Here is a 26,196-nt window from a genome sequence, read left to right as displayed (position 1 = left end):
ATAATAAAAAGTAGCCTCTGAAAAGAGTGTGTGCAGGTGTGTATCGATACAGCAAATGTGCTTGGAAAGGGAAGATCTGATCTAATGGACAGGGGTCCTCAGTGACTATTTCCTAAATATCACCCAATTTACATGTTACTGCTGTACCTTTGGATTAGAAATAATATATGTAATAATAATAATAACTCTTAAGCTAGTAATATACACCAATTATTTTCCCCAAATTCCTGAAAATATTTCTCAAAAGCTCATTCTGTGTTAATTGCATTTTTTTTTTTGATAACTTGTTTTTTCGGTTTTTACTAGAAGTTTGCTTAAAGGACAATGTTTTAAAACTAATTCTATTCATAGAGAAAATTTGTGTTCATAGCATTTTTTTTTTATTTATAACCTGGAGACAGGTACATGATAATATTTACCCTAGAGAATTGTCTATTCAAATAACACCTTTATAAATAACTGAAAGCTAGGACTCTGCAGCTAGGAAAGAAATCAGTGTTGACTCAAGTAATATGCGATATTAAAATGCTGGTTGTAGTCCGCTCTCTCACATGCATTCGGAGATGGGGTATAAAAGTGAGCATTTATAAGATGTTATTAAAAAGCTATGCGAACTCCCAAATCCACAAGAATCCACAAGAGTCTTTTTATAAATCAGTTATTTTTGAACAGGTGTTTCCTGAAACTTTCCCGTGAGATTTAAAGTTTGACGAGATGATGGTCGGATGCTATACTGTTTGGAACTTTGTGTTCTGCCTCAGTTAACACTCATATTCCAGAATCCCACCAGCAGTCTCTAGAATTTTCTTGGGTATATGGGAATACAGGGCAAACAATCTGGGGTAAGATAAGTAACGCCTATGTCATCAGTGTGAAAGGACAGGCTTTCCTAGTATGCTGCTCCTCATCTTCCTCACTGAGAGCATGAAATTGTTGGTAGGAATAAAATAGATATTGGAAGCAAAGTTTTAGCAGAGTGTGTGCATTCTCAGTTAGTCATAGCAACGGCTGCTATTGTAGGATTTATTACTGTTGCTAGGTTATGCTAGAAAGATAATCATGTTGTTTTTCTTGCATGCAAAAAAGATAAGCAATTAAAAATTCATAAAATTTTGAGTCCTTTTTAAGGAGGTTGTCTTTTTTTTAATTTTATTTTTTTCTTATCGGTTACATTTTTTAACTCTGTATCCCAGCTGTATCCCTCTCCCTCTTCCCTCCCAATCCCACCCTCCCTCCCTCATCTCCACCCTGCCCCTTTCCAAGTCCACTGATGGGGGGGACCTCCTCCCCATTCATCTGATCCTGTTTTATCAGGTATCTTCAGGTCTGGCTGCAAAGTCCTCCTCTGTGGGCTAACAGGACTGCTCCTCCCTTGGGGGGTAGAAAGGCCAAAGAGCCAGTCACTGAGTTCCTGTTAGAAATAGTTCTTGTTCCCCTCATTATGGGAAACCAATTGGTTACTGAGCTACCACAGGCTTCATCTGAGCAGAGGTTCTAGGTTATATCCATACATGGTCCTTGGTTGAATGTCAGTCAAGGAGGTTGTCTTTTGAAGTACGTTATCATTAGTATTCTTTTTAAAAATTACTATTTATTTATTTTTGTTTTTTTTTTAAAGTATGTGTGTATGTGTGTTTTGCATGCATGTGTGTCTGCATCACATTGATGTTTTCAGATGAGAGAAAAGAGCACCATGTCCCCAGGAAATGGAGTTACATACCACCGTTAGCTGGCCTGTGGATTCAAGGAATTGAAATTTTGCAAGAGCAGTCAGTATCTTTACTATCTTTACTACTGCTATTTTTAAAGATATACGTAAAAATTCACTAAGATTTGCCTCTAATTTCTATAAGTTATGAAACACAGCTGAGTTTATGAAATATGTATTAGAATATTTTTAAATAGGTACCATATAGAAGTATTCCAAATTCAATATTAAATATATACCTTCAAAATTTTGTCTTTCTTCTTACCTCTGTTTATCCAGATTTTCCTTATCACATTGGGGAACTGATTTTAATTAGCTTTATGAAAAATATTTATAATATTTAGCAATTTACTTAAATTTAGAAAATTGACATTTTTTTCTGGTTTACATAAATTAGTTTTGTTCTGAAAAGTATTCTGTTTCTAGCTTTTTTTCTTAGCAATTTACCTTGAACTTCTTTCCATATTAGAACAAAAAAATTTCACTGTCTTTTCCAAGTAAACTGTTACGTAGATGTGTCTAATGGCCTTAGAAAATTAACTGCTTTGTGTGTGTGTGTGTGTGTGTGTGTGTGTGTGTGTTGACAGATTCTAATGTTGTAGGCCAGCCTCGTCTGAAAATTAATATATAGTCCACACTTGCTTCAAATTCATGGAAATCCTCAGCCTCCCAAGTGCCATCACATCTTGATGACCATTTTGGTTGTAGTCAAAGATGTAAAATTTTATTTGCATTGTTTCTATTCTTATAGAATCTTAAGTGAATAAAAAACGTAGAGGTGACCCTACAGACCCCTCTGATTTTATAGCCTTATATTATAGACATTCAGGGACTCTCTGATAAAACAGGTTGCAGAGAAAAAATATGAAAATTATAAACATTTATTTGTAATTCTAGTTGTCTTTAGAAGAACAAAAGCACTTGTCTTTTGGGTTACAGAAATACCTGTTGTAGAACCAAAAATCTGGGCAAAGGGGTCTTTTCTGAGACTGATACTCCAATCAATGACCATGCATGGAGATAGCCTAGAACCCCTGCACAGATGAAGCCCATGGCAGCTCAATATCGAAGCGGGTTTCCTAGTAAGGGGAGCAGAGACTGTCTCTGACATGAACTCAGTGGCTGGCTCTTTGATCACCTCTCCTTGAGTGGGGAGCAGTCTTACCAGGCCACAGAAGAAGACAATGCAGCCAGTCCTGATGAGACCTGATAGGCTAGGGTCAGAGGGAAGGGGAAGAGGACCTCCCCTATCAGTGGACTGGGGGAGGGTCATAGGAGGAGATGAGGGAGGAAGGGTGAGATTGGGAGGGGTTTAGTGAGGGGCCTATAGCTGGGATACAAAGTGAATACACTGTAATTAATAAAAATAAATTAATCTAAAATACTTGTAAAATAGAGTAGAAGGAATTAGTTATTTCCATCACTAGAAGCAGTGGTATTTTTCTATCATCCATTAAAAAATTTCATGTACTGATGAAGACAGAGAAATGAGAAGTATTCAGAAAAATTTGAGTACTGTTAGTCTTATGATATCTAAACTTGCTTCAACGTTTTCATAAGAGAAGGAAAAGGCACCTGAATACAGTTTCTTTACCTTTAATATCCGGTTCATTCTAAATATTGGATTAAATCCAAAGAAGATGCAGAGAACTTCAAACGGCATCAGCGATGCCACATCCATCTGTTGAAAGAGCAAATATAATATATCCACCTTTATGTGGAGTTTGTGTACTTCCCTGGGCTTGGATTTGAACCCGTACCTGCCGATACATGTGCAAGCCGCTTTTCTGAGGCTGTGAGAAGCGGAAAGATGAAGGCGTTCATTTTAGCAAATGGACGTAGGGGTTCCAGTCCGCCCCAGCGGGGAGGAGAAAGCCTCGGTAGGAAGACGTGCTCCTATTGGCTGAGCTGTCTCTCTAGTCCCTTATGCTTTCTTGACTGCCATTAAAACTGTTATTCCATAGTTGTTTTCATTACATGTTATACAGCCTATCAAGAAATACATTAAAATTCTAACCTATCCTGAGAAGAAGAAGAGAAGTTAGGAACATATCGTGAGGCCACACATAGGAGGTAGAAAGTTGAGGAAACTGAGTAACAATCTCAAAGCCGACAGCTTTTGAACAGAAATGAAAATTAATTAGCCAGATTAGTTACTATAAGCAAATGACTCTTTAAAGGTGTTGGCTTAGAAATTATACATATCATTCCTAATTATACACTGATTCTCATACTAAGTTGAGACATGTATAGGACATTTATTAAAATATTATCTTAAACAAGGAAGCAGGAATACAGAGTTGTTGACTTGCCTAGAACCGTGGTTTGCACCTCAAATGATAATGATAATTTTATTTACTTTCTTCCAATCTGCTCAACTCATCACTGGATCATAATTTTTTGCAGTCTTTACTCAATCATTATGCATTTACAGTTTTAAATTTCCTTTGTGGATTTGTGTAGACATAGATATTTTATTTCTCACTGAATTGTGGGAAATTGAATTAATCGTGGATTGACTTTAAATTCTGTACCTAGGACTATGTAAAACATTTTAGTGTTGAAACAGTAAGATACTATTTCAAATGTTTTAAGATATTATTTCAGAAGTCCTAAGTAATTGTAGTCTTCGGCTTGTGAGATGGCTCAACAGGTAATGGTTTGGTTTTTTTTTTTTTGTTTTTTCTTTCACATTTTAATATTTCCTGCACCCAGGAGTATATTACAAAATCAGATCATCAGTATCAATCCCTTTAGCCACATAATACCATTGTGGCATCTGAACACTGTGGTAACTCCTATCTGGATCCTGTTTTATACCCAAACTATTCCCTTCTTGCCCCTGACAAGACCTAGCCGTGGGCAGCACTGAAGAATGATTCCTTGTGGTGCAGGTAAAGATTATTGCCACCAAATCTGAGGACCTGACTTTGAGCCACATGGTGGATGAAAGGAGAGTGCTGAATCCTCTAAGTTCTCCTCCACACAGAATCTTGGTGTGTATATGTATGCATACACTAGCCAAAAAGAACTAAATGCAATAAAAATTAACTATACTGCAATACTTTAAGACAGGCAGCCCTGAGTTAAGGAAATTCAAAAGAAGTGACTACAGTTAAATCAATGTTTCATATAAGCATAAATGGATTTTATATATATCCAATTTCAACAAAAACACTCAGTGTTCTGTGAATTTTACAAAGAATACCCTTCATGTTTGTACAATTTACTAAAGCAGTATAGATTTGCTATGAATGTCAAAGTGAAAAAAGTTAGTTTGGAAATTAAAAAAAAAAAAACAGATGGGATTTGAGTCATTTTATATTGTAATTTGTGACCTATAGTTTGATTTGTGTATATGTGTGTGCGTGTGTCAGAGAGAGAGAGAGAGGGAGAGAGAAAGAGAGAGGTAGTGACTGCTGGCAACACATTTCCTAGAACACTTTGAAGGACTAAAATTACTGTCCTAGGGGAGGCTGGAGTCATGAAATGGCTTTAGGTAACCTTAGGTGATCCCGTCTTCACCTGTTTTTCAGTTTGAAGACAGATTAAGAGAGAACTATAGGACATAAGATCATGTTTTTAATCTGAAAAAGAAAGACGCTGTGTCATCTAAATACCTGCTACTTTCACTTTGTTTACTTTGCTTACATAAAGGACAGTTAGGAATAGAAATAACTTTGCCAACTTGATACCACCACACCACATGATTGGAAACTAGAGATCTGTAGACAATAAAATCGCCCTAACTGCAGTTTAACCTGGAATTTCCTTAACTGGGCTTCTATTTATTTACATCCCCATTTGCAGGGGGATGAATGTGGTATGAAGCATGGAGGGTCACATTTCAGGACGACTTACTGATGTTCCAAAACACAATCAGGTCTGTGTGAAGCTTGTTACAAGAAGGTGACATGTTTGTAAAGATGACACTGACAGTGAAAATAGTTCTGCTTAAATAGCTGTAGACGTGTTTGTGAGTTGCCTACCTGAAATTTTGTAGAAGTCCTGTAGTGTCTCTTCAGCTCATTTGAATCTACCTGCAATACATTTATATTTTGATTAGGTTTAGCAAATTTTATTTATTAGTCTTTACTTTTAATAGTTATAGTTATTTCTCTCTATGAGTTTTCTTCAAATATAGCCTGTTATTATGCTCCAGACTTTTCCGTTTTAAAAATCACACAGCTGTCCATGTGCTTTTTCCTTTGTATTCATTTCACTTATTTATTTTTAGCTAAAAATTTTTATATAGTATATTTTGACTGTATTCTTTTCTCTCCCCCAATTCCTAGATCCTTCCCACCTCCCTACATCCCTACATAACCAATTTCATGTTCTTTCTCCCTATAAAAAGAGCAAGAAATTAAAAGCAAAACATGAAAATCCAAACAAACAAGAAAAAATCATTAAGACAAAACCAAATCAAGGCAAATCAAAAGTGCACACACACACACACACACACACACACACACACACACACACCAGAAACACGGAATCAGTTTTGTTTCCTGTTTTGTTACTGTCCTCCTGTTTAACATAGAAGTTACAGAAGAGTCAGCTCTATTGCTTTATTTCACATTCTCTTCTCATATCCATCGCTAACATACAAGAGTTTGGTCATAATTTGTCCTCCTACTTCTTTTATACCAACAAAACTAACAATGCAAAGGCCATATAGGAGCCCTCCCACACTTAACATCTGTTTTATGGAATTAGGATATTTTAAAAATGATACACACATTTCTTCGGTCTTTTCAATTTTTTTATATTAATTACAGTTTATTCACTTTGTATCACAGCTGCAGCCTCCTCCCTCATTCCTTCCCAATTCCACCCTCCCTCCTTCATCTCCTCCCATGTCCCTCTCCAAGTCCACTGATAAGGGAGGTCCTCCTCTCCTTCCATTTGATCATAGCCTATCAGGTCTCATCAGAACTGGCTGCATTATCTTCCTCTGTGGACTAGTAAGGCTGCTCCCCCTCAGGTGGAGGCGAACAAAGAGCCAGCCACTGAGTCCATGTCAGAGACAGTTCCTGTTCCCCTTACTAGGGAACCTACTTAGATACTGAGCTGCCATGGGCTACATCTGTGCAGGGGTTCTAGGGGTTCAAGGTTATCTCAATGTATAGACCCATGGGTCCTGATTTTTTTGGTTCTGTTACTCTTTTTGTGGAGCTCCTGTCCCCTCCAGATCTTTCTATCACAGCTTTACTGCACTCTGCCCAAAGTCTGGCTATAAGCCTTAGCATCTGCTTTGATACCCTCGTGGGTAGAGTCTTTTTATTTATCATTATGTACATAGTTATGTGTGTGTGTGTTTGGGGGGGTGTCATAGGACAGCTTCGTGTGGTTAGTTCTCCCCTTTCAGCTTTACTTGGTTTGAGGGTCAAATCAGAGCACCAGGCTTGGGCACCAAATGTCTTTTACTCTTGAGCCATCTCACTATTCCCTTGGATATTTTATTTAAAACCAGTCCATCTGGTTCAACTGTAATCTTCTTGAGGAGTGGACTGACTTTACAACTGAGTAAACTAGTATCTGTAACATTCTAGGATCTTAGTAAATACTGAGTGCACAGCGAGGTTGAGGAATATGGAGAGGGATAAGAATTTTGTGGTATTTGGCATTTTCTGAAATACTTTTTGTTTTTAAGACTTTCTCTTTCAAGGATGCAGAAATGCCGCTCTTGGTTTACCTACATGAGTTGCATAAGGTCCAGCATTTTTTGGTGGGGAGACCCATTTGCTGCCCATTTAAGATGTAGTACGCCTCAAAAATTTGTTATGTTCCCTTCTCGTTATATTTACTTCTTGAAAAGTATCATCCATGTTTGTGGTTTCAAAAGCACCATACCAAATCTCTTCCACTTCACCAAATATCACATCCAGGAGCTGGATTGAGTAAAGTTGAATTCATTGTTCTCTTACCTTCCCAAGCCTAATCGTGAGCTCCTGGAATTATACATCCTCCAAGCACACCCATCCATGCAGGTTGTTCAGCCTCGCCACCCTCTCCCTGCGGCCCTGGGCCCTCAATTAGCCACAGCCAAGTTCTACGATTCTTTCTTCTGAACGGTCTCCTGCTCAGGCTTTCTCTCGGCAGCGGTCTCCTGACTTAAGTGGTGCTTCTTCTTACTAATCGCACAATGGCAGGTAGTGGTCTCCCTAAATCAGAGTGCCCAATCCACATTTACGTCAAATTCTGTGACTCTACATGATTTTCATAGAACAAAAACAAAACCCTCAGATTTCCTTTTATAGGTCACTAGGCTCTGTTTTCTCTGTCTTACTAACATGTTGAAGTTTCTTATCCTTCTCTCCCTCTCACAGTTCCTCATTTGCATGCCTTTGCTGGTGTGGTTCCTGGGTCCCAAGTCAAGTTTCCTGTATGGCAAAGGTAGAAGGGTATAGGTAGTAACAGCTATCCATCAGGACTCGATGAACCATGTTAATTCAATGTAGAAGTTCACCATATTTAATTCTGTTTGTTTCTTTTTAATGCCCGAGCTCTGTAGGCACATGTCTTTGAGCTTTGCTTTCTCAGTTCTTGTCAGTGTCTGATCTCAGTCAGTGATTGATAGATCTGTATCATGAGAGTAGAAAGCGTTCTAATACTAACAGTGAGACCCAAAAGAATCAATTCTAGCAGTATAGCATATTTTAAGCATGTATGTGTTTCAGTTACATGTAGGAAGAACTTTCTGATAAACTCTTAATGTAAGTGTTAGAACTGGGGCATATGGAAGCAGCATCGTCGTCTGCTAATGCTATTTATCTTCTAACCATCCATGCTTTTTAATATGGAAGTTTTAACTGTCTCCAAGTACTGTTCAGGATCTGTCAGTTGGGGCTTGGTAGAGGGCCAGTTTGGTGAAATGCCTGCCACACAAGCAGGAAAACCCGAGTTTGGTGATCACATTAGCATCTATCTGTAGAGGCAGTGCTATGTGCGGCTGCCGGGTAGAGATGCACAAGTCCCTAAAGCTCAGTGCTGGCCAGGATGGCTGAATCTATGATCTTTCTGTTCAGTGAGAGACTCTGTCTCACAAAATAAAGGTGGACAAAAAACGGGCACACACACACACATACACGCACACACATATAGACATACATATACATGTGCACACACAGAGACAAACACAGATACACACATATAAACATGTGCACACACATATAGACCCACAGGTGCACAGATACACAGATGGATACACACACACACACACACACACACACACACAGACATGCATACACATCACACACATACCAAATCCCTTCCCCCAATATTCTAGTCAACTCAGTTCCTAGTCTCTCTGCCCCTGTTATGGTTATATTTTTTAACCACATACACATGTTGAATTTGACAGAAATATATTGAAATATATGCAAGATATGGTAGTTTAATGATTTGTACTATGAAAAACATGGATTATCGAGCCACAGGCAGGCATAGACAGGTTTCGTTGGTAGTCTTATAAGTTTTATGTTAAGAAAGATCGAGTAAAATCTGTCAGCTCCATCAAAGCTCTGATACAGACAGACAGACACAATTCAAGTGCTGCTAAGTTAAAATATTACATTCTCCTATAACCACAGTTTATTTTTCCCCACATTTACATGTTTCCTCTCAGAGTTGATGAATTCCGTGATTGAATAAATGTAAACACAACTAAAAATTCTTGATTAAAAGAAAGTGGCATTTAGTAATTTTAAAATCCCTGTTCTTTTGAGCACTAAATAAATTTGGCACCATTAGCCTTGCAGGGATCAGCATGTTTACCAGTGACAATTAGGCACTTTTAAAAGGCCACCTTATTTAATTCCTTCTCTCTCTCAAGCCTGCTTATTATGCAGCTGGCATTTCTTCAGGAGAGGCTTACTTTAGGAAGGGGATGCTAATTACACCGAAATCCTGTCCTAACAGATAGCTCTAGAAGGTGCTCCATTTAATTATTAGTATATTTACTCATTGTTTACCTCCTCTGCTCAACAATTCTTCAATTTCACACAGAACAAAGGGAAGCACTTAAACAAGAATATCACATGAGACTGCAATTAAAGAATTACACAAAGTAAGAAAATCCTTGAGGCAGCTTTATGACACATTCCCTCCTACAACCATGTTGAATATGTTTGAATTCCAAGGCTAGACAGGAGAATGGGCAGAACACTGTTCCCTCCATTCAGGAACTTACTGTCAGGTAAGAAAGACAGCTGAAGAGACGGGAAGGAAATGGTGAATGTGTGAATGTTTATTCACTGAATAAAGACAGCTGAAGAGACGGGAAGGAAATGGTGAATGTGTGAATGTTTATTCACTGAATTTATCAGACAATTTATTTCTATCAGCCATATCTTGGGGTATGTGTATATGATATGCATCCTCGTATGTAATCTTTATCATAGATTTATAAAATAAAATGATCTTCACTTTTGACTCTGGTCTGTTTGTTTCTAGTGTTAGCCTGTACTTTATTTATCAAAATTAAATAAAAGAAATACCTAGAGTACAAAGAAATGAGTAGTTAATTTCTTTCAGGCCACTTTCATAACCAGCAGTTGTGAGGGATGAGTGTCCAAGCAGCTTCCTCTAATAGAGGACCTAACTGATAAGCTGTTAGTTGGCACCAAACGTTTGCACAGCTCCTTTGTGACTGTGGATTGTTATCAGTCAGAGGTCGTAGCTGTGTCTCATTACTCTGCACCCGGTGCTCGGCCTGTGGCCTTTGTCAGCAGTGAAGGGCACATCCACTAAGAATAACCACCAGAGGTTGATCCGGAGTCCACACGGTGGAAGGCCAGAACCAGCTCCTGCCACCTTCTCCTCTCACCTGCACACTTTCACACGCCCCTATCAGCCCACGCATTGAATACGTGTGTAAATAAAAGTATATTCACTGCCAACTTGGTTTCTGCTACATATAAGAGAGTTTCTATAATGAGACATTTTTGTTGGTGTTTGGACCTCCATGTAGCACCATTTTTTTTGTTTGTTTGTTAAAAAATACTGTAGAGCACATGTAAACCCTCCTGGTTTCTTTGTTTGCACCTCAATCTGTTTTTCCTAAGCGGCTGGCAGAATTACTGTTGCCATGTTCAAGCCCTGGTGCAGCATGTATTATCTAAATACATGTGTCTGAAGGTAGGTGGATTTGTTCGCCTACTCTATGTAGGCATTTAACTATTTGTTGAGTAATGAATGCACACTTTTGTGGTATAACTTAAAAACTGCATAGAGACCAACATAGTGAGACCTTCATGTTGGGAGCTCAGTGTACATAGACTTTATTCCAAGTGTAATCAACTTTCAAAGGCTAACACTACCTATTCTAAATTAAAGGAACCATTAAACGTCTTTTGAACAAACAAAGCAATTAGTTCCTGCTCTATATTTGTAGCTCATGGTAATGCATTTTAAATAGAGCTCATTGAGTGTGTTTTATTGATTATTTTTCATGGTTTTAACACTCTATTGTGTGCAAAGATCTCTTAGGAAATAAAAGTCTCCTTGTAGTGATTTTGTCATTTTCCCTTTGTCAAACATTGATTTTGTGCGTCTAGTGGAGGCTGAAGTTAGCGGAGTTCTTTTTTTCTCTTTTGGTGTTGTTTACTTCTCATTTGCACACCACCATCATCATCCATCCAGCCGCCAGGGAGTCAGGGTTGGGCTTTGAGTAAACTTACATTCTAAATCTGCATTGGGAATAGACACTTGTTACTGTTTCCTATATTATTGCCTTTAGGCCTTTTCCCAGTGGAAAAAAAATATAGGGCACGTGTCCGAGAGAATAAAATTTTAAAAATGAGAATTAATAAATTTACTCTTTCATGGCAGTTGACTATTCGTACTATGATCTTGGAGGGCACATTTCATGCAATCCTTTCAGGAACTTGTGACAAGGGAGTAACAGTAGACATCTGGGGAAAACCCCTTTTTTCTGGCTAACTCAGAATGTTCTTAAAAACAGACACCACTTACGTGTATGTTCTTTGTTATTTTTCGTTGCTGAGATTGACTATGACATTCCAAAACGAGGAATAAATTTAGAAGAATATACTTTCTCAAAGGTAAGAATTTTGGCATTTGAAGTAGGCCACTGCATTTGAGTGGGAAGTGATGAATTTAGAAATTAAGCAGATTGGAAGATCTCTATTCCAAAATAAGACAACCATGGGCTTATGACATGCACATGGAAAGGCACGTGGTTTCTTCCCTGGGCTCCTGAAGGAGATTCCAAAGCCTCCGTGTTTTGCAGAGCTTTTCCCTAGCATAATTTGCAGTGGTGGAAATCCCTGCAATACCGAACGTTAGCTACATGCTGTCGGACACTAGAAATAGAAATAAAATACGGTTGGTATTTTGCATTTTAATATTGTTTAACTGTACAGTTTGAATATGCATGTGCTTAGCAGCTGCCCGTATGCACAGTGAAGTGAAGTTAGTTATTAAAAGGCTGAGGGCACGGCTGCATTCATCCTACTGTGTCTGTCTACTCTCCATCCTGTAAATGTCAAAGTGTTTTCCCTTGCCATCCTTACCTCATCTCCCCTTGTTCTGTTTGCATGCTCTTCTCTTTTCATGCATTAACTTTAGCCTTTCTCAGTTTTAATAATCGTTAAATTCTGTGGATCCTAACAGCACTTTAACTCCCCACTTCTATCTAGTTTTCTTCTTTTTCTCTTAGTTGATCTAACACTAATCTCTATTCTTTCAACATTTTCCTCCCGTCTCTAGCTTTATCTTAACACATACTACACTACCCCTCTTCCGCTATCTCCCAATAGTTACTGAAGATAAAGAGATAACTGTTTTAAGCCAGTTGTTAGGACATTTGCATAATGGCACCATCTAGCACTGCACTTGCGGCTGCTGCAGCAAAGAGTCTGCACTCACAGGTTAGGCCCCGCGTCGGATGCTTTGAGCAAATGGGTCTAATTTAGCTACTGGACTACATTCTTACTGCACCGGAGATGAACAGTACTTCAACTCTATCACAGCCTAGCATCACTTGAACATTGAAACCCTTCAACTGGAAGAAAACAGCTAATAAAATTCTAAACAAGAAAATAACCCCAGATTCATACATCCCAATCTAGAAGTGTATGTATAAACAACGGAATAAATAAGAGTCCTAGTAAATAATTCTACGAAGAGGATTCCGATGAAAAGGAATTAGATAAAATTTCAGACATAAATTAAAAAGGATAATCATAAAAGTGCTCATTTAAATCAAAGGTGTGCATTAATTCTAAGAGAATACAAAGAAATAGCTGGAAAAAATAAGGAAATCAATATAGGATATTAAAGAACTCAGTAAACTTATTATTATTGTTGTTATTATTTAGAAATGTAAAACTCCTTTAGTCATATGGAAACCCAGTAGAAGGCTTTACCAGTAGAGTGGATCAAGTGGAAGACTGAGTATCAAGGAGAGATGACAAGCTAGATAAATTGTAATATTCAGACATTGATGAAGTTCTATCCACAGAGAGAGAGAGAGAGAGTCAAACATTAAATGAAATAATCTTGCAACCCTAGTCCACTTAGACATTGTTCAGATTTCAACCACTTTCTACAAAACCCACTTACGATAATTTCTCCTCCTTGTATGAATTGGAGTCTTGGTTGGACCAATAATATATCGCCAAGGTAGATGATATCACATATGGTGTCGGTAATAATCCAGTAGAGCTTGTTGTCTGGTGTCTGGTACGGGAAGACGAGGCGTACTGGGAGCAGCCAACAGTTCCAGTTATAGGCAATGGTGACAAGCAGGAGCCACAGGAGGTAGACCCGATCTAGCAAAACAGAACCCAAGTCATGCCCACAGAGCCACACAAGCATTCCAAGATGTTTCTTTCTTAGTTTGATCAAACTGAGGCATTATCTTTGTGTGTATTTGTGGTGTGATTGTGTGGGCACACTTGCTTGTGAATGCACGAAAGGACGTGTGCCCTGGTGTGAAGGGAACAGAGGCTAACCCTGGGGCTAACACTCTTTCACCATAGTTTTGGAGATACGGTCTCTCAGTTCTTACTGGCTAGAATGACCAGCTAGCAAAGTCTGGGGGAGCCATCTGCCTTCTTCCACTCAGTTGACAGGATTATGTATGCACTACCAAGACCAGCTTTTACAGGGGTGCTGGGAATCCAGATTCAGGTCCTAGTGGTTAAGTGGTAGGCACTTTATAGACTGAGGCATCTTCCCAACCTTTATACTTTGGAGATAAGCAGTTTTCAGTAAGAACTTCTATTAACTCTTCAACACAATTCTGTCTTGAGTAGAAGGTTTTGTGCCATACACAAAGAAGGAGAATCATAGTATTACTTCCCCTCCCCCGCAAAAGTGGACAGTGTCTTTTTTGTCTTTTGGCTAAAATGAGGGAGGTAAATTCACTCTTTGGATTCAGGATAATGGAATCCTGGAAAATTTAGATGTCATGGCTAAGGTATTCTTGAAACAAAGGATCTTTAGTCCCCAGTAATTAAGGCCTGCACATAGCAAGTTGGAGAAAGGCTTCATTCTGCAAAAAGAGAGTTGGCTTTGAATGAGAGAAGGGAGAACCAGTTACTTGAGGCAACCAGTGTCTCTAAACATGTTGCTTTTCTTTGCTCTGAAGGATTTAGGAGAGAATTTGTTTGATTAATTAACTTAGTGAAGCCACGAAAGAGGACACTATCTATATCTATCTATCTATCTATCTATCTATCTATCTATCTATCTATCTATCTACCTATCTATCTACCTATCTATCATCTATCTATCTATACACACATATATTTCATATATATGTACATATACACACATATATGCATATATAATATAGAAAATATATAAATAATATACAAACTACATAAAATTATATGTAATATAATATTACATAATAATATATAATGATGTATATATAATATGTACATATGTACATGGTACATACACACATACATACACATAAATATCTGTGTGTGTGTGTGTGTGTGTGTGTGTCTGTCTGTCTGTCTGTCTGTCTGTGTGTGGCTACATATTGCCAAGTTCCTTGAAGCTTTCTTTTAAAAGGTTATTTGGGTCAGGAAAAAGCTCTAGCCTGGTTTTTAAATCAGGCAGGGTATCTTATCTCTTGTCTTCAGCAGATAAAGGAAAACAAACCTTTTTCAGACCACATAGTTTAAATTATACTTTCAAGATAGATCACAGTGTAGAAAAGCTGAAGCTGTCTCCACACGTCTGGGTCAAGGGGTTCTGTTGACTGCTGCCCATCTGGGGGTCCCCTTCAATGGTACCTGAGTGTGCATCTATGCTTCTCGGGAGTCTCATTCTTCTTAGGTACTCTTTAGCAGGTGCCCTCTGGAGTTGGCAGGACCATGTGTCATGGTGGGGTTCGTTTAGCTTAGAATTGTCCGCTTGTGTTGGCGATATATCTGTAGACTTTACTTCATAGGAAAAAAAGTGTATTTTTAGAAGGTTAACATAAGTTAGCTTGATGAGTAAAACATTTCGTTTTGATGAAATTAAAATATTTGAAAATCTTCCCCTCTCCAAAGAGGCAAGCAAAGCAAAACCGTCATGTTTAAACAAATGACCTTTGTTTTTCTGTATGTATTATAAATCATAGTGTTGTACTTCCTAAATATATGCAACAAATAACATACAACAATGGTGTAGATACAAAAACGGAATAAAATTAATGAAAACATCGAAAGCCGGAGAATAGCAGTTTCAAATTCACAAGGCATCAAAGGTCAGAAGTCTACTGTTCCACAGGGTTTACTTTAAAGTTACATTTTTCATACATACATGCATACTCTTTGAGTTAGGAGTAAACAAATTTCAAAATTTGCTTATCAAACTATGGTTTGTTTCAGTCTTATCTCTTCAAACATTAACTACCGTATAATGCATAGTATGCTTTGAACACAGTTTCCCTCTGCTCTATCCCATTTCATTATAATTAGACTTAAATATGTTTTTCTGTCAAGCAGTCATTTTTCTTCTTGCTCTTTTTAAATACCAACAAGCATCAATCATATTATGTATTATTGTTGTGATCTGGTGTTGTTGTTATTTTTCATACCCACATTTTGTAATTACTAAGAATGTTGATAATTGTTCCTTTCCCTGTTAATTATTCTTGCATTTATGTAATATGAATTTTGTATTACTTGGGTGTTGTTGAAGGTTAACAGCAGAACTCACAGCAGGTGTTGCTGGTGGCTTCTGCACATAGGCATCCTAGAGACCACCCTCAGTGGGTGCCTTATGTGAGAACGTTAGCTACTGAGCTTTACTCCCTGGAGTCTTTTGCTTCTTGGCATAACTTTTATTTTTCAGCTAGATCCAGCCTGGGGGAGTGGTTGTCACACCAGTGCACCTTTTTCTTTGTCTCTCGCTACTCTAAGATTTCTGAATCACTTTAAAAAAATAAACTGGTGTAATTTATCTAAAATTAGTGTCTCAGGACCTGCTTTTCTGGGTTCTAAGCTGAATAATTGGCCAAACACAGGTTATTCTCCTGACTTTCCTCTTGCTCGTACTTTGAGGGAATCATGCTTACCACTATGGGAGCTAGCTTCGGGTGAGGGGGTATTTTCTCCCTCTGTCAGTGTTCTCTTGTAGAGAGCAGTCCTTTCCCGCATTCTTGACACAAGGTTGTGTAGGTGGGCATCAGCGTATTCATTAATAATTGAGGCTTCAGGCATTTTGCTCTTAAAGCTAAACAAGAAAAAAAAATGGTGATAGGTGCCTGAGAAGATACATATAGTTTTTTTCCCCTTATGCATTCAAGATTCTTATTTTCTCCTCTTTGCAATTGAATAACACAATGAAAACCCTAAAATAAAATGAAAACAGCTCTGATGTAACATAGATTGCCATTGAAAACTTTGATGGCAGGTACTCTCTTCAGCAGCACATATGCTGCTGAAAAAATTACAGTTCTCCAAACAGCAAATGGTCCCTTCTTGACATGGTCCATTCTTAGGACCATGATTCTATCATTAAACTCTGTCACTACAAGCAAAGTTGGTATGGCAGGCAGGATCTAAGGTGACATTATGACTTCACAAGCCTGGGAATGATGGATATGTAGGTTATGCTCCACTCAGCAACAGGTATATGGCATGATTTACTTCAAGATGGGGATGTAGAACAGCAATCTGATATAGCCATGGGAACCTTCTGAAGCAAGTTTCTCTAGCCAGCAATAGAACAGAAAGTCAGAATTTGGAAGTGTAGGGGAAGGTTACTGCATAGAAATTCTCCAGCCGTTGATGGATTTTGAAGAAGAAGGAAGAGGTTACTGATTAAGAATTTCAGGTCCCCCCCCCCCCCCAGGCTGACAGTGACTTCTGAACAGCCCATAATAAGAAAACAAGATTTTTATCCCATAACTAGAAGGACCTGAGTTTTGACAATAACACGAATGAGTTTGAGAGTAGATTCTTCTCCAAAACCTCCTCATGAGGCCCTTGCCTGCATTGGTTGACACGCTGATTTCAGCCTTGTAAAACTTTCTGCAGAGAAAGCCAAACTTCCAGGCTTCTGATCCAGGAAACCTGGACAGGTGACGGTGTAAGCCTCTGAGTGTGTGGTAATTTATCATATAGCAAGACAAAAACAATTCAGCTGACATCTTTTCAGTAACTCCCATTCTGAGAAAACAGAAGCATACAAGTACAGCGTGTAAGCTGTAAGCTGTAAATATCTGCTTGTGTTCCCGCCTCCTCTGCTGTGTGGCCGTGGGCATCACGTTGGCAGTCGACTTGAGAAAATCTCCATCTCCTACGTGCTCCATGAATGTATATAACCCTGAAGACTTCTAAGATCCTCAGATCATTAGTTTTTTCCCCTTCCTTCCTTCCTTCTTTCCTTCCCCCCCCCCAATCCTTCTTCTGTGTTTTTAGAATTTAACTTTTAATTGATTTTTTTTGTGAATTTCACATCATGTACCTCAGTCCCACTCCTCTCCTCATCCTTTCATACCCACCCTCAGTCCTTGCAACTTTCCCTTCAAATGAAATTAAATAAATCAATCTTGTGGAAGCTGTAGTTTGTCACAGTGTGTTGTGATGGAGTTTTGCCGTCTTTAAAAACTCAGTTGTGTTATGTAAACATGCTTTTGTCTTAATCCCAAGTGTAGGATTTTTAGTTTGGGCTTTCGTTTGTCCACAGCTGGTAATAGCCTGTCTCATGCAGCACAGAGAAGGGCATGGTTTAGGACTCTGAGGGACGTAAATAGGAGAGTGGCGGTTTGAAGACCAGAGACACTTCGCCGCACAGTGGCTTGGAGGAGAGAGACAGAGGAGAGTACTTGCTGCTTTTGCTGTTGACGGAGAATTCGTAGAACCCTAAAAGAACTCATGGACCCTAAATAGCCGGGAGAAGTAAAGGAGACTCTGGCCTCCTCTCCCCATAACCTTCTCTTTCCTACCGAGGGTTGGGGGGCTGGAGGGACAAGGCTTTAAGGAACCCCAGTAAAGCAGAGTTTAAAAACATGTTCCACAGCATATCCTTTTGTTCACGCTTCTTAGCTTGCAGATGTTCATTGCAATGAGCCATTGCTCTGGTTCCAGTCCTCTGGCTTCTGATAGATTACGAATACTGGCTTTTCTCTGGGACCACTCTTAGATATCTTGTTGCCCTGTATCATGGAGATCTTGCAGCTTTGGATCTATAGGACTGGCCTCTTCATGTACTCCAACTGTTCACCGATGGGGTAGATGTTGGGGTATGCTAACCCAAAATACTGGGTCTGTGTAGGAAGCCGGCTCGGACATGATAGGCAAACTGAAATGGGGAATGAAGCCAGTGACTGATCATTCAGCAGACTTGACTTTGAGGGAACAAAACCTAGTTCTCTGGGGCTGGAGAAAAACTCCCTGGGGCTGGAGAAAAACTCTTCTCTTCAGGGCTGGATGAAAAAGAGAAAAATCATACACACGCAAATACACTTGTGGATAAAGCAACAGTTACATTCTATTTTTCTTCAAGTGAATGATTACAATGAACATGCATTAAAAATGTTCCTCAATACTCTCACATGACCATGTATTTTACATAATATGGGTGAAAAACAAATTATTCCCAAGAACCCCACATACATTCACATCTAAACAACTTGTTATAGATTAACAAAGGGTAAGCAAGCAAGATAATTTTGTCAGCTAGTTTTCTTACTGGCAAGCTGAAATTGGCTGTTACAAAACAAGGATCAATCATTTTATTATTTATCTTAAATATTTTATTTAAAAAAATCCTAAAAGAATCTCAAACCTAAACATATATATATATATATATATATATATATAAGTTTAGGTTTGTGATATATATATATATATAATGATACTTACTTATTATATGTGATATATATGTATCATTATATATATAATGATACTTACTTATTATATGTGATATATATATAATGATACTCATTACTTATAATGATCACAAGTGATTCTTTTAGGATTTTTTAAATAAGATATATATATCTATATATATACCTTTAAATCTTCGGAGTGCATACCCATTCACTACCAGTTTTTCATTAAACCATATCAGGAAGCTGAGGACAAAAATGTGTATAAAAACCCCCAGCCCAGCTTCAGCACGAAAGGCGTGTCAGATAATACTGGTTGGGCTGTCATTGTCCTTGTTCCCTGACCTCAAAGAATCTCTGGCTCAACTGCTAAGAACTGTAAACTGTTCCCCAATATATTCTAGAGCGAAGCCACTAGCAAAAACATCTGAACCTAACTTTTCTCACAGGCTACATTTCTAAGTTATTTCTAAGGGTGGCAGTCATTGTTAACCATCTGCATCTCTAAGTTCTTTCCGAGAGTGGTGGTTCAATCATTAACCTGTTTCAGCAGCAATACTTGGAAAAGACCCATCACTGTTCTGTAAGTGCCAATGACACTGCCCAGGGAGGGGCTGGAAGCCCTTTAGAGGCTCCTACAACTTACAGATTAGGAGGGATATGACTTCCAGACTCTCTACGAGCCTGTGAGGGCCATTTTTAAACTGCCACAGAAGCATTAAGGCTTAAGGCAGATGTTTGTCTGTAGTGGGAACATGAGAAAAAAATGGAGGTTTTATTTTGGTCTATGTATCCAGTTCAAAGTGTCCACAGGATCTTGAATAATAAGGCCATGTTTGTATTACCCAGGAGGCATTAAAAATATAGTTCTGAAGGCAAGAAGTTGATGGTCATCAGTTCAAGAATATTTGAGGCAACTTATGTAGATGGCATCATTATAGGCTATACAATCTCAAAGTCAAGGGCAGTGTGTTTCCTTTATTCCCTAGAAGACTGAGGACAAGAAAGATTTTTAATGATCACTTATTCAACAAAACTGCTATTTCTTGTCTTTTGTTTGACCTCATTTGGTTAACTTCAACACTTTAAAAATCTATTAAAAGCAAAGTTGAGTGTTGTTGGGTGATTAATTATAAAGTCAGGTACTTAAGTTTTCAAAATGTCTGATTCAAGCCCCAAGATCTGAGGAGAATATTTTTTGCTTTCCTGAATATCTATAAGCCTTAACTGACTATAAAATTGCCACATAATTATAATTTTACTTTTTTCATCAACTTCTTGATTATAACTCATTACTTTAATTCAATCAGCTGTATACTCATAACTTAAAATTGAAGAAATGACATTTGTTTCAGGATTTGCAGTTGCCTTTGCTTTCCAGGTAGTAGAACATAGCATGACCTGGATGGGTAAGATATAGGCCTTACAGTATTAAAATGTGGGAAATGGATAATTTGAAAAGTGAGATAGAAAATAAAAATGTAGGATACTGCTGTGTTGTGTTTAAGAAGGGCTGGGGAGATGGCTCAGATGTTAAGAGTACTTGTTGCTTTCCAGAGGACCAGATTTGGGTAGCTCACCACCGTCTGTAGCTCCAACTTCAGGAAATTTGACACTGTCTTCTAGCCTCTGAGTGCCTGATGGGATAGGTACACACTCATACTTACACACACATACATCTACACATGAGTAAAATAAAATCTTTAAAAAGTTCTCTAGTTTAAGGTTGCTCTTGTAACTTAACTCTAAAGAATGATTAAAGGTATATTTTTTCAGATTTTATTTTGTTTCATTTATTTATTTAACTTTTAACACTTAAAATTGTACATGCTTATGGGGTACACTCATGACTCAATGTCTATATATAATTTGTAACGATTAAAATAAGCTTTTTTACTGCTATAATTCCTTAAACACTTCTAATTTCATCTGTTCAGAACTTTAAAACTTCTGGTTATTCATAACAACCTTAATAATTTGCTGTAAGCTATAGTTGTCCTCCTGCGTATAGTTCATTAGAACTTGTTTATCCTATATAACTATGTCTAGGGGTCTGTTTCCAGTTTCTGTTTATCCATGCGTCCCTTATCCAATGATCATTTTCTACTTCTATAAGATTAATTCCTTGCATCTCCACTTGAGTGGGAACATGTAGCATTAATCCTTATGTACTTCACTTATTTTATTTACCATTATATTTTTCTGTTTATCTATGTTGTCATAAATGGATGTATTTAGTTTTAAATGGCAGAATAATGTCCCATGGTATATACACATATATATACATGCGTCTATATATTATATGCATATATCACATTTTGTTTAAGATGACCAGTTTATGGGGAGATGAAATAAGTAGATGGTGTCCTCAGATAAATTCTTTTAAAAAATATTTATCTATTTCTTATGTACACAGAGTTCTGTGTGCATGTGTGCCTGCACACCAGAAGAGGGCATCAGATCTCATTATAGACGGTTGTGAGGTACCATGTGGTGGGGAGTTGAACTCAGGACCTCTGGGAGAACAGCCAGAGCTCTAACCACCTCGCCAATCCCTCAGATAAGTTCCTAAAGGAGATATTTAAATTAAATTTGAGAGGATGAACACCACTTCATTATATAAAGAGTAAATGAAGAAAATAGCACTTCCAAACATTATTGTGGTCTTGTAGAGTGGAATAAAGGTTTCAACCAGGCTCTCAAATTATAGAGAACTGAAAGGTCCATAGACCTGTGTGGGAAACCATAGCCAAATTCTAAGGCGAGAAGACATCAGCTGTTTTAGAAAATGTGCTTGAAATAAAAGTACTGCTTGATGAGAGTACATGTGATGACAGGAGCAGAAGTTGGAGGAATGTGTCTTCAAACCAAGAAACACCATGGATTGCCAGTATGCACTCACATGTGCATACACACACACACACACACACACACACACACACACACACAGCAGCAGCAGCAGCAGCAGCAGCAGCAGCTTACAATGGATTCAATCTATATGCTCCAAGAAGACAAACTATCCATCATCTGCATTTTGCAACTTCTACATCCAGAACTGTGAAGGTCAAGTGTTTTCTTAAGTGTCTCATCCAGTGCTCGTTTGTCATGGTAGCCCTAGGAAACCAGCTGAGTTAGCTGCAGGGCTCATTGTGACTCTACATAGGCATGGAGTTGTAAGAGATATAGATTCACTGTATGTTAAAGCAGAGGTATGAATTTAGAATGGAGGTCTCTTTAAATCCATGCAGTATATAAGGCAGCTGGAAATTTGCATCTGACTACCAGAAGGGAGCCTTTTCTAGCCTCAGTAGAAGAAGACAGGCCGAGTCCTACTTGATATGACACGGAGGGTTGAAACCCAAGGGAAGTCTACCCTTCTCTGAGAGGAAAGGAAGGGGCGACAGGGGAAGATGAGGGGAGGTGAGAGAGAGGGGCTGGGAAAAGAGAAGGGAGGGGGACTTCCTACTGTGATGTAGTAAATAAATAAATTAATTAATTTTAAAAAAAGAAGGAAGGACTAAGCCGGGGATATTGATGTGGCGGCACTGGTCTAGAAAGAGAGGGTGGAATTATTTTGTGGGTGACATGGCTGGTCAGAGCCTACATAGAAAGAGAAGAGATTGGGATTCATCACCTTGGAATTTGTTGGCATTTAAAGATTAGCATAAAAAGAAGGAACTTAGAAGCAGCAAGTAGAAAGCTATGTCTGAGAGGAAGAAATGTCAGCCAGACCAGAGACCACAAGAGTTTGAAATAGGTCAGTGGTGTCTTAGGCTGCAGACAGGTCAGGGAAAAGAGGACACTAATTTCTATCCAGGAAGCTCTTGTTGGTGATATTTAAGAAAACTGGTGAGGAAAACTTGTAAGAACACTACCTTTTGTCATTTTTTCTTCTTATTCTTAAGCGTTTTGTTAAAAAAATTCACACAGAGCATGCCTCTGTTCTTTAAATAATACTTTGGATTTTGATTTACTACATCTTAAGTTTGCTGAACAGTAGTATTTGTTTTCTCAAATGAAATTTTGACTAAACTTTGACTTTTGGAAACTTTACGTTGGCAAATTCCTTTCAAGAAAGAATTTACTTATCAAAATTTTTGAAAAAAAATCCTAGCAGTTAAACTCTCTTTAAAACCTTCTATTTCTATCTTGTTGAATTACATGTAAGAATTAGGGAAACAGACTTATTTTCTAATTTTCACGGAGCAAGAGGAGCAGATCTTTTTTTCAGTTGCTCTATTTTAGTAATAAAGATAAATTTAGATAGCTGTCCTCAAAAGCTATATTTAAATAAAAAACACCTGGTTTGAGAGGTAGGGTTATACTTCTGAATGAATGTAGTTAAAATGACATAAAATTCTGATTTTTATAGAAGATCTGGCTGTCTACCATAAAACCTTCAAATTTTTATCAAATTCTGTGAGTATAACTATAACAGCCAATTCCTTCTCACATTTATTCCTAAGTGCTATAAGGATTCTGGATTCTTGATCACGTTTCATATATCCATATGGTATTGTTTGTACACGTACATGGTAATGTACATATGTATGTTATGACATATAATTTTTTAGCCCAAGTGATTCTTGATCTATCTATAACACACCATGACATACATCTATCTTTAAGGCTGGTCTCCTGTCTCCTCATTAATGGCCTGCTCTCTAGAGTATTCTTTCTATCACTCTGTAAATGCTGGGCCATATGAGCAGGATTGTTTTTTCTTTGTGCCTCATTTAGTAATGGACCATGTCTGTGACCAACCCTATTAAAAGTTAGATAACTCTCGTAAAGTAACAAAACAATGAAAAACATTGCCACATTGATTGTTAATACTGATATGTTTTATTTCAATATAAGCTAAGTTTCAAACAGTGGCAAGGAACAATTAGGTGACTTTTCATTTTAAAATTTACTTTGAAAATACATTAATTTATTTATTATGGGAAAATTTGTACACAAACATAATGTATTTTGACCAATACCCTCTCCCATTCCTTCCCTTCTAATTACCTTCCATTCACCTACTGATTTTTCCTATGTGGTTTTTATAAAGCCACTGAGGGGTTTGGATAGATAGCTCAGCAGTTTAGAACACTTGCTGCTCTTGCAGAGGATCAACGTTTGAGTCCTAACATCCTTATGGTGGCTCACAATTGTCCCTAACTTCAGTTCCAGGGGATCCAATAGCCTCTTTCGTCTTCCACAGACACCAGGCACACAGACACAGCCGAGCAAAGCACTCATACGTGCAGAGTAAAATAATCACAGAATAAAGCACACTGAGCCCATTTAGTACTGCCTGAATGTACGTGGGCGTAGGACCACAGTTTGGAACATGGGTAGCTTAGTAGGGGCTGCACAGGGTGACTAAAATTTTTTTCTAGCCTTAAAGAACCAAAGAATGCATTCACAAATGTTTCTGAAAAGTGTTGTCTTGGAGATGCTCTGAGGTGCCTTGCAAATATGCCTTTCTTGCACATTTACTAAACAGATTGATTATATACTTTCTTTGGTTCAAGAAACATTCTATATTTATTTGATATTTCTCCAGTTAATGTTATTCTCTTCCACTTTATACACTCTTACAGTTGTTTTTACTTGTATTACTTATTAAAAGTACCTTGGTGTTTTCTTTATTTTCAAGTAGCCTTAATGAAGTGTGACTAGAATTGCCTTGCTGAAAGCCTACGCTTTGCACACTAACCTGAAAATGAATTTTAAAACTTGTCCTATCGTCAAAAACTTGGTCTCTACCCATGGCACCACTGTGAAGTGCTGAAACCTCAGGCAGAGAAGTTTGATAGAAGGACGTTTGGTCATTGGAAGTATGCACTAGAAGGGACTTCTGAGATATTGGCCCCTTCTTCTCTGGTTCCTCACTGCCAAGAATTGAGCAGCTTCTCTGCATCCTGATTGAAGGCCCAAAAGCAGTGCCTGACCAATCGTAAGCTGAACTTCTCAAAGCATCAGCTGAATAAATCTTTTCTCCCTTTTAGTTGATTTTTTTTCAGGTGTTTTACTGCAGCAACAGAAAGCTAATATACTAGGAAAACAATTTAAAAAGTAGTGAGGTGTAAAAGAAGGAGGATGCAGACAGGAGACATTGGGTGTTTGTTAGCACAGGACGCTGGTAGAAGCTGACTTTCACGAAGTCTTCTCAGGCTGTGGGTCTACTCCCTCACCTTTTACCCAGGTAAACACTTCCTTGAGAACCAGTTCCTGTCCAGAAGCGCTTACTACCCTGAGAGAAGGCGAGACTCTATTTCCTGCTGTTAAGGCCTAGAAATCTGCAACACTGCTAAAATATGCTGCAAGGTTGTCTTGACCCAAGTCCCCCCATTAAGAATGAATTGGAGTATGGCAGGGAACATTAAAAAAACAAACAAACAAACCAACAACAACAACAACAAAAAAAATAGTCTCATGAGGAGATTTAAATAACTTCAACTCCTAAAGCAAATGTGAATTGCCTTGAAGCCTCTGCCATTGCCTTGGCAGCAGTGTATATGTGTGACTGAGGTCTGGGGGATGGAATCAGGGGCTGGTCATGCTGAGACTGGCTTCATTCATAGGGTTTCCAGTAGAGATGTATGAAGAGCTTCTGGCAGGGAGGGGACCCATTCAGAGCAATTGAATAATCTAAATGCAAATGAAGGCAATTTGTAGCAAGAAGGAAATCAAGACTGTGTGAGTCAATGAAGTAAAATCGCTTGTGAGTCTCAGAGAAACCAGAAATAGCACAGAAGGAAATCAGACCAGTGAAAAGAGAAGTGAGGTTGCTGATGATCAGCCATGCAAATAAGGTCATGACTCTGCATACAGGGCATGGGATGAAGAACTGGATTTGACACTGGTGGTTGTGGCCACCTTTTGGGGCCCTGGAGAATCAGGCTGTCTGTCAACTCCTGTTAGAGGTCTTCATTTTATGATAGGTCCTTCTTTGAAAGCAAGTGGGTAGCAAATCGTTTTCAGTGATAAGCTTCATTGACTGGAAAATACATGCAGTTTCTTTTCTCTGAAAGGATGAGTAAGAGACTATGTATAGTCCAGACAGAGAGTTACTGACAGTTGATAAAGAAGGTAGAATGAGTATCCCATCTTACACTGAAGTAAAGGTGAGAGCACACATTTAAAGGAGAGACCCATTCATGGCTGCATCTGTCCCTTGTTTTACGTA

The 26,196-nt window shown here is 38.3% G+C and overlaps 1 protein-coding gene across 1 annotated transcript in view; it reads right to left on the bottom strand.

The window, feature by feature from the left end:
• Positions 1-26,196, bottom strand: part of Cngb3 (cyclic nucleotide gated channel subunit beta 3) — a 169,599-nt gene that overhangs the window by 73,110 nt on the left and 70,293 nt on the right. Inside the window, exons 4-8 of the mRNA XM_060386160.1 lie at positions 16,257-16,414; positions 14,986-15,135; positions 13,298-13,506; positions 5,698-5,748; positions 3,303-3,389 (exon numbers count right to left, since the gene is read on the bottom strand). Of these exons, the coding sequence (XP_060242143.1) occupies positions 3,303-3,389; positions 5,698-5,748; positions 13,298-13,506; positions 14,986-15,135; positions 16,257-16,414 (655 nt within the window). The remainder of the gene's footprint in view (positions 1-3,302; positions 3,390-5,697; positions 5,749-13,297; positions 13,507-14,985; positions 15,136-16,256; positions 16,415-26,196) is intronic.

This window comes from Meriones unguiculatus, chromosome 6 (assembly GCF_030254825.1).
Source record: "Meriones unguiculatus strain TT.TT164.6M chromosome 6, Bangor_MerUng_6.1, whole genome shotgun sequence".
Taxonomy (NCBI): domain Eukaryota; kingdom Metazoa; phylum Chordata; class Mammalia; order Rodentia; family Muridae; genus Meriones; species Meriones unguiculatus.
The sequence above is the reverse complement of the archived record's forward strand: the minus strand, read 5'-3'. Positions and strand labels throughout refer to the sequence as shown.